Genomic DNA, 10,169 nt, shown 5'->3' with positions numbered 1-10,169 from the left:
GAGAACCGACAGAGACTGAGGGAGAACACAGGGAAACAAACACAGAACACTGACATTACTCCCCCTCCCAGAAGGTGCGACCTCGCACCTCAAAAAAGTCCAACCGGCGAGCAGGGGTGGGCGCTCTGGAGGCTGGTAAGGGTGTGGCTCAGGGGATAGGGAGCCTCCAGAGCGGTACCATGGCGGATCAGGCAGTTCGGGGGCCATGTCGAATCGGGCAGTTCAGGGGGCCATGGCGGATCATTCAGTTTGGGGGGCCATGGCGATGCAGGCAACTCAGGGGCTTAGAGCGGCGCCGGTAACTCAGGAAGCCATGGTGGCACAGCCTCCGTGGCCTCGGCCCCTATGGCCATGGGTATATGGCCCCCCCAAAAAAATTCTTGGGAGGAGCTATAGGTCTGTGGGTTGGAGCGGGGTCTGGATTGGGCTCACAGGCTGGAGCAGAGTCTGTAAGGAACTCAGGGACTGGAGCCATCACTAGATGTTGGTCAGGTGCTGGAGCCAAGTTTAAAGCGGACTCTGGACTGAGGTCAGGGACTGGATCCTGAGTGAGGAAGAGATACAGAGCCATGGCGACAGCCATCTTGACTGAGGGCTCAGGTGTGGCAGCGGCCATCTTGACCGAGAGCTTAGGCGTGGCGGCGGCCATCTTGACTGAAGGCTCAGGCATGGCAGCGGCCATCTTGACCGAGGGCTGAGGCGTGGCGGCGACCATCTTGTGACAAGGCTCTGGAGTGGCGGCCATCTTGCGACGAGGCTCTGGAGTGGCTCTGTGCTTATGCGTATTTAAATGTCTGAAGAAAAAAAAAACATTATGTGGCTGAAGACACTGCATAGTTGTGATATATGACAGGCATTGAGCATGTCCGTCTTGCAGCCAAAGGGCAAAAGCACAGCTTGAATCTGGCAATTATGTGACATCTCTGAATGTTCTAAATCTCATATGTGGGACCATACTCTCTGGGACACAGAAATAAAAATCCCATTTGTGGGACCGTACAGCTCAAAAGGTTATTCAGTTTATTTTCTTTAGTCACAAGACAAAACTTTACTTAAAGGTGCTAAAGAGGATCTTTTCGTCGACTGAGAAACCAAAGACTGTTAGTGAGTTTTTGAAATGAGCGCATGCGTAAGAACAACCCCCCTCCTTCACAGCTCATTTTGAGGGAACGCCTCCCAAAACTCGTGCACGAGTATTGGAACACGAGTGTTTACCACCGGCATTCGCTGTGTCATGTTAGTGGATTCATTATGTCGGACTCACCGCAGGTAACTCATAATCTGCAGTTGTTACTCCTGTCTCCTGACAAAAACATTGCATGCGGCGCCTGTAGCGTGTGGAAAGTTACTGGAGCGCGCAGCCACGCACGTCTCTCACAAGGAACGTCATGGCAGTGATTGACAAGCCAGAGGGCCAATCCGCACACGTCTTTCACAAGGAACGTAATGGCAGTGATTGACAAGCCAGAGGGCCAATCGTTTACGCGATCATCGGCTGATGTTTTTAAGGCCCTACCTCGTGCACAGATGATGTATATTAATATTATTCCTTTCAGTGCACCTAATAAATAGTCTTTTATCAGTTAGTAAAGACAGTTTCAAGTAATATTGCAAAAATGTATAAAACAAAACATCCTCTTTAGCACCTTTAATGTAGGTTGTCGTGGAAATTCTCAATACAATCTGACTTCACCACTGACAATTTAAACAACTCCTAGTTGTTAATAAAATTCTACAGTATCTCGTGGTAATTCCCTGAATTCCTGAATACTTACAATACAATACAATACTTCCCTGAAGTATGGTGACGGCGTCCCGTCAAGAAGCTACTATCACTACCTCAATCACACTTGGCTGTTACATTTGTTGTCTTTTGAGCATAGAATCTTTAGTACTTCTATTCCTCACTACCTCAATCACACTTGGTTGTTACTTTTGTTGTCTTTTGAGCGTAGGATCTTCTATTTAGCTCTCACTACCTCAATCACACTTGGCTGTTACTTTTGTTGTCTTTTGAGCGTAGGATCTTCTATTTAGCTGCGCAGCATATACCTGACACGACTTCCAAGTTGCTCTTTGTAGAAATGAAGTTTTATTTACGGCCGGGAGATCACTGGTCACTAGGGGTGTAACGATACGCTCAGGTCACGATACGGTACATATCTCGATACGGAGTTCACGATACGATACATATCACGATATTTTGAACAAAATGAAACTGAAATTCAAACAAGATTTATTCAAAAAACATGAACAAATTTCAATAATTTTCCTTGTTGTACATACAAGATCACATTTAAAGGTTTAATAAAAACCTTCTGTATTCAAATTAACAGTTGAATAGGGCTGTCTGTCATTGAAAAAAAATGTTAAATTTAACATGAACTTAGAATTATGAATAGGGGCCGTTCACATATCGCGTCTAAAAACGCGTGGAAGGCGCGGCCGCACCGCTTCTCCTTCTTTCCAAAGAGCTTGCGCTCCCGTGGCGTCGGTCGTTGCTATGCAACCATGAACTGAGCTCTCCAAGAGGATCAGGATGTTTCTGCAAAAGATAAATGATTTCTAGCCTTTGCATTAGTTTTACTACGAGATATATTGATGGAGATAAGATATAAAAACCACCATGTAGGCCTACAGCTATGATCAGCTGTTCGGCTGAGCTTTTGATGTTTTTTACGGAAAGGCCATAGCTGATCGCACACGACCTGCGGTGCGCTTGCGGCATTCTGAAAAGTTGAGAATTGCATGCGCGTCGCGACCGCGTTGATCCCATTATAAGCGCGGCTGCCGCGCGGCTACATTTGAAAAAAATAACTGACTTGCACGCGGAAAAGGACGCAATATGTGAACGGCCCCACAGAACTTCTTAAAGCAAAGCATCGCAGGCGTCTTTTGCTTTTCTGTGAGCACAGCTGTTGCTGTGCACTGCGGTGAAAGAAAGCCACGACTTTTCTCAAGCGACCATGCAAGAGACTGACATGAGAAACGTTTAAACCTGCTTGCAAGATTCAATGTGTGCCCGAAACACTTACTGAACTAGAGAGCTGATTGAGACACACCATTTATATGCGGTGACAACTGGCTTCTCTCACTGCCACCTTGCAGAGTAGGTCACGTCGACCAATAAGATTAAACTGCCGTCATATCGTAAAAGTATCGCCATCACTCTACGATGCATATCGTAACATGTTTGCATCGCGAAATATCGTACTACGATAAATCGTTACACCCCTACTGGTCACAACAACCAAGTGAGTCCCAGAACAGAAAGGTACATACACATTTAAACCTTACAGTTGAGTAAAAATCAATGTCACTCAAGTCTTTTCAATGTGATTTGTTCTTGTGATTGGTTTATAATGATCTGAGCTGAGCTAATCAAGTGACTTTAGTAAGCTTACATGATCTTTGACCTGAGCATCCTTAGTCTGCATATTTCTAAAACCAGTACATAAATATTTCCATCACAAGGTCAGTGTAATAATTTAATAATTTTTGCTTTGTTACTTAACTTAACTTTTACCATGAACAAAAGCTAAATTTGCTTTAATATATAAAAAAAGTTCACTTAAAATAAAACAAAAAAATAACAATTACAACTTAATTTAGTTGACTTACTATAAATAAAGACAGGAATATTCTCTTCAAAAGACCTTGATGTTTATTGTTGTCAGGTTCACCAGTCACCATGCCTGTTTCCTCTTGTGCACTGCACTTTCCACAATCCTCCCTGATAATCACCTGCACGCACTTCCCAATCACACACCTGTCTGCCATCATCCTTATCATCTCTCCATAAAAGCCAGCACCACACGCACAGACTTTGTCTGGTCTCGTTCTTACGAACTTGGACTATGTATATTGTTGCTTGCTACTCACCTGGATTGACTTACCTGTATTCTCTCCCTGTGCTGCTGTTCCTGCATTCTCTCCCTGTGCTGCTGTTCCTGCTTCTCTTGATTCCTCTCTCCTCCATCATTGTCCTGCTCAAATCCTGCAAAGATAAGAGACATTACCATCATCAGTAATCATCAAGGTGTGTGTGGTTCCCTTGCCTGTCAGGACTGTTTCTATCCTCATCCACTCTGCTTGTTGTGATTTGCTTAAGCAAGGTGGAGTACAGTCTTATGCCACCATGCTCTGGAGGAGGCCTAGCGGAGCCTACCACACCAGACAAACATGGGAGTCAGCTTGTGGCAATGCTCGGGTTACAAGGGAGCATACTCAATAACCACACCAAAGGTTAACTATTTTGCTCAACCTGAACCATGATGGTGCAAGGCAGATAAGCACAGAGCTATAAGCGAAGTACTCAAATAAAACCTTATTCTAACAAGCGAGTACTATCAGCATGACCCTAAAAATACTACAGGGTGGAGACCTACCAGTGGGACTCTTACCATGACAGCATTGGTATTAGAGCCCTGCATTTCTGCCCGAGCCCGACGGGCCCCGACTTATTTACGGCCCACGGGCCGGGCTTCGGGCCGATTTTCACATCATAGCTCAGAGGCGGGCCGGGCCTCGGGCCTGTTTTAGGCTTCTCCTCCTTTTAATACTTTGGACATCCATTAATTAAAATAAACCATGAGAAGCTGATGATGGTAAAACAAACACATGTATAGATATAGTGCTGTGCTGGCGGAAACATGATGAGACCATAGCTGCGTCTCATTTCTGAGGCTACGTGTGCGCGTCCTCATGTTTAGTGTAGCAGAGAGTGCACCTTCAGCGCAGCAGCTGGAAGAGTGAGAAGAGGATTAAAATTAGGGATGTTCATTTTGGTGTGACCCATTAAAAATACCAAAATGTTATTTTCAAGGCTTTAGTTTTATGCATGTGCAAATACGGCATATAAAACAACAGAATATGAGTATTCACACGTCACGTACCCGCAGCGCTTGAATGGAGAAATCGCGCCGGCACCTTGCGCACATACACAACATAGCCTATCAGTTCTCATATTTTTAACTTGACATCACAGCCTGTTTATTATCAAAATAAAATACAGTCAATCAAAGTTACACTGCTCAATGTATATATAGGCTAGTCTGTACAATCTGTGGCGTTCAGCCCTATACTATCGACTCACTTAAAAAGCACATGTGAAGGATGTATTGTTGGAACGCGAGTGAAGTACAAAGCCTATAATTTCCATAATAAATAATAGTTTAGCATTCAAATACTTCACGAATATGGAAACATTTGGATTTGTGCCGAATTGGAGAGGTAGGCGACATGTTCTTTTATTTTTCGTTATGGTTCTGTTCTGAATAGGCTACCGTTTATAGGATATGTTGTCTATAGCTATATGTTTATAGTTTGTTTTCTTTTTAAACCGTCAAACCGATAGTATTAATTGGTCAAACGTCTTGGTTAACAGTTAACTAGTCAATTATGAGCATCCCTAATTAAAACTTTCCAATGAAGCTTTGATTTTGATGCACAGCTGTGGTGTAAGGTAAGACAATCTGTAAGTTTGTTTTTAAGCCAGTTTTGTTTTTGTTTTTTTATTTTTCCGCACGCTGTTATGAGTAGCAGAGCAGCCTGCCTCAGCTTGAAAAAAGTTGCTTTTTACTGTGGTAGTGCTAATAAACGTTTAAACTAACATTGTGATATGTTTATATTAGTGTTTTATATCTATGGCTTTTATTGAACAAGTGCCGATTTGAGAGTCTAAATCGATCAAATGTGCTCAACTCATTGTCGGCCGCTGCAGTCGTCACTTTAAAAACATAATCTTCAATTTAAACAAAGAAGTGCTCCAAACATTTTTCTAAATTAACTTAATAAAGAAACGAAAAGGATTACAACTACTTTGCAATTACAAACAAAACTGAACATTTTAATGGCTGCAACAAAGGCTGCGTTATGGAGAGGATTTAAAAAAAAAAACAAAAAAAACGGGCAGTCGGGCTCAGGCCGAAAATTCTGACAAGCTGATGGACACGGGCCGGGCTAAGGCCTGAGCATCTCGGGCCAGGGCCGGGCTGGGGCCAAGATTTGTGGCCCGTGCAGGGCTCTAATTGGTATCTGCACTCAACCCTAGGGGACACATCTACTCTCCAAACCTTATACGAGAGGAGACCAGCTACTCTACCATGAGGTGGCTATGAAGGCAGCCTGACTAGGGACAGCCATTGACATGTGTACTAGACAGAGCGGTGGCCTTAAAAATACTCCCATTCTGGGAGGAAGCCAACTCACTCAACATAGCAATTACATTCTCTGATGAATAGCTGAAATGAGTGGTGGCCTCACCAGTGAATTCACAATAAGCAAAGCCAACACACTCGCTTAAGAAGACCAAAACGTTACTTCAATATCGTTCTTGCCAATGTACAATGGGAATCTGAGGGCCATAAAAACTCCATGAGTTAAAAAGAATTTTTCACTAGGTAAATCCCCACATACTCTATACAGGGAACAGTGGCCTACAACAAATACTATTTGCTATTTTAAAAATAGCACAAGACTACGCAGTTCAACCTGCGGCCCATAGAATGGAGACCTACCACCGTAGAAAAATGTGGGGTCTACCACCCTTTCAGGCCTGAAAGGGCACTCTCACTATCAAAGCCAAGGTGGACCGTCAGAAAGCACATAGTTCATCATAGGCCCAGTCTTAGGCCTGATGTCAGAAGCGCAGGGCAGGCCTGAAAGGGCACTCTCACTATCAAAGCCAAGGCGGAGCGAGGAAGAACAGAGAGGGTAGTTCTGGTCACCATCAGAGGGAGGAGATCCATCACCGACTCTGGACGCTTTGCACTGGATCACCTCCCTCAAATCCTTCTTCTTTCTAGCGTCCCACCTTCTCTGCAACCTAGTTCTCTATGGAGGGGGCACACGAAAGGCGACACTAGCTATTTGGCCCCGTCTCTGACCGTCAGATCCGAGAAGGGCCAGTCCCTCCTGCCTGTCTGGGCGCAGATTCAGATCTCAGCGGTATGCATGTCTTAAATCCTGCGCCCTTTAAAGAGCGCCTTTGCCTCTCCGAACTTCCCAACTATTATTCTGTGAGGGCATAATATATATATGAATAATAAAACAAACACTTATGCCTAAACTGCATATATCTTATGACAGTAAAAAATATATACCTTTTTTCTTTCTCTTTTTTAATCTTAGTGAGGTAGTGATTTCTTTATAAAAAATTGCTACTTTGTGTTGCTGTAACCTGTTTCATTAAACCCAACTTTAACTGAAGATTCAAGATGGACTTTGCTTTAAATACCACATCATAAAATTAATTTTAGTTGGATCGCTAATCATCCACATCGACCATTGGTGCATGGACCTTTATGATTGTTGCTTGCGGCTATACATGTTGCTGTTGTTGAAAATTTAGTTACCTAACCAAACTACAATCTAACCAGAATGCTATAGTACATGGGCATTTATTCTGGTCTAAACTGAAATATACCCATAAAATACCCAGCAGGGATTGTGGTAACATAAAAAAAGTCTTTATACTCTAAAGGCAAATCAGCTCTAAAGTATAATTTCCTGTGTGAAATATTGTCTTAAAGATTATGTCATTTGTTTTGTTTAAAACTTCAATGTGCGCATGCTACATAATGATATCTATTCCCATGGTTAACCCAGTGTATACAAAGAGTTTTCTGTCTAGCACAGCCCATGCATATAAATCAGATTATAGATGACACCAACAAAGTACTTTCCATTTGCAGTAAAGAATAAACTCTTAAGGTAGCTAAATATTACTTATTTAGCTTTTGAAATGTTACCTATATAAGCTATTACAAATGTGAACAAGTTACATTCATTAGACATTAAAAATGGATGAAAATCAGAATAAACATTCTACATTATTTCAAATCTCACAAGACTACAGTTAGTTTGAAAACAGTTTTTAAGAGCATTAAGTATTAAAATGTAACTAAAGTAATTTAGATCATCAATCTTCTGACATGTCTGTCTTGTATATTCTATGAGATTTTTTTTTTTTTTTTTTTTTTTCCAGGCTGCAAGAACAATGAGGATGGATATGTCAGAAAAAAAGGATGATGTAGGTCCATTTTGGAAAGAAAAAAACTTGGATGATGTAGGTCCATTTTGGAAAGAAACAAAACTTCAAAGTTCTAATGAGATTTAAATAATTCATCCTAAATTAAAAAGAAACCTGTAAATAAGCATTATTAGCTTGTGGATACAGGTTTTTCAATACATTGACCATGTATCTGAATGGATCTGTCCTTTCAGTGGTCTTGACTTTGCACTCTTTGGAACTCTCTCAGATGAGCATTTATCCTGCATTTATATTTGGAACAGTGGCATATTTGATTATCTTACTCTCCAATTTAACACTTGTTGTCACCATTTGTGAAAACAGGAATCTTCATAAACCAATGTACATACTGTTACTTAACCTGCCTATCAATGATGCAATGGGTGCTACAAGTCTTTTTCCTCAGCTGCTATATAGTATATGGTCTCAGGACAGATCAGTATCCTACCCTGCTTGTTTGCTTCAAGGCTTTATTATACACATGTATGGTGGTGCCTCTCACGTAATTCTTACTGCTATGGCATTTGACAGGTATATCGCTATCTGCTTCCCATTGAGATATGGAGCCATTATGACTACCAATAACCTAGTGAGAATCATAAGTGTGATGTGGCTCCTTAATTTTATTATTATATTTGTACTTTTCTGTCTTCTGATGCCTTACAAGATTTGCCAGACATACATGGCAGATCTTGTCTGTTATAACCCATCTTTAATGAAGATCATGTGTGAAGACACAACAGTAAACAATATCTACGGACTGTTTATTTTAAATTTATACCACTGCATTTCGCTTTCTGTGGTGGCATTTACATATATTCATATATTGATCACTTGTGTTACTAATAAGCAGTCTGATACAAAGATTAAGGCACTTCAGACATGTGGTACTCATTTAGTTGTCTTCCTGTTCTTGGAATTCAACACTTTTTTTCCTCTTATCGCACATCGAACTGAGAGTGTTCCAGCTCACCTACGCAGGGTGTTTTCTATTTCTATTCTTGTGTTTCCTCCCATTGTGAATCCACTTATTTATGGGTTTAAAACTAAGGAAATCAGACAGAAATTTGTCACCTGTTTAAAGAGAAACAGAAACAGAAACAGCATGCAATAAAATGTTATATGTTGATTGTGATGATGATTTGATAAAGTGATCATACTGTATGATATATTAAAATTATTATTAGCTGTATTATATGTATCACACATTTGATAAAATATATATTATATATTATGTGTTTGATATTTTTCATCCTTCGCAAGTTGTTGTGGACAATTTCCATATATTATTCACTTTATCTCTAACAACCTACAAGGAATAAAAGAGCTTTTTGTAGAGTTTTTAATCTTTGCAATGTATTCAATTCAATTCACATTTATTTGTATAGCGTTTTTCACAATACATATTGTTCTAAAGCAGTTTTGCAGAAAATTCATGTTTCTACATTACAATTTAGAGTAATCTGTGATCAGAGGTGACTGTGTCCAAGTAATGTCCATATGTCAGAAATGTACATATAATACAAATCACATAGTTAACATCATGTAACATCACAGCTAACATTATGTATTAATTTAGGCAGAAATAATGTTCTGTCATGAAAACTTTTGGAGTGTTCAAATAGATCTGCTACACTGCTTCTGTACACTGAAAAAATTATACTTTGGACAAACCTAAAAAAAAAATGATATGTATAAAGCCAGAACACCAACTTTGATGACACAGTGTTTATTTATTTTAAAAATATTTTCCACCCGATAGTGATAATATGTAAATTTGTTGTTTCTCATTATCAACAACAACATCAAATGGCTACCTATTTATGATCTTACTGTGTTCCTACCTGACTTAAGCTCAAGTTTCACAAAACAGTTTTACATGAATCTGGTTAACAGTCAGAAGTCGGGAAAGGTGCTGGCATAATTATATGTCAATTTTTCTTGTTGAAAACATTTGGACAAAATCTCATGATGTAATAGATGAAGGTGCAGCCCCAAGGCATGGCAGGGAGACTGAGTGTCTCATTCCCTGTTCTCAGAGAACTGGCACTGCGTCAAGCGCTATGGGGAACAATATACCCATGCTGCCATGCTGAGTGGAGTGCATGCCAAAGGATAGCAGTGACAACTGTCAGAA

At 40.7% G+C, this 10,169-nt stretch overlaps 1 protein-coding gene across 1 annotated transcript; it reads left to right on the top strand.

The window, feature by feature from the left end:
- Window positions 1–8,073: 8,073 nt before the first annotated feature.
- On the top strand, window positions 8,074–9,627 carry LOC125249572 (olfactory receptor 52B2-like). The gene has a single exon (XM_048161888.1). It carries the CDS (start codon window positions 8,199–8,201, stop codon window positions 9,144–9,146), a length of 948 nt encoding a protein of 315 aa, XP_048017845.1. The 5' UTR covers window positions 8,074–8,198; the 3' UTR covers window positions 9,147–9,627.
- The last annotated feature ends 542 nt before the right edge of the window (window positions 9,628–10,169 follow it).

The sequence above is a fragment of the Megalobrama amblycephala genome, linkage group LG16 (genome assembly GCF_018812025.1).
Source record: "Megalobrama amblycephala isolate DHTTF-2021 linkage group LG16, ASM1881202v1, whole genome shotgun sequence".
Lineage (NCBI taxonomy): Eukaryota > Metazoa > Chordata > Actinopteri > Cypriniformes > Xenocyprididae > Megalobrama > Megalobrama amblycephala.
The sequence above is the reverse complement of the archived record's forward strand: the minus strand, read 5'-3'. Positions and strand labels throughout refer to the sequence as shown.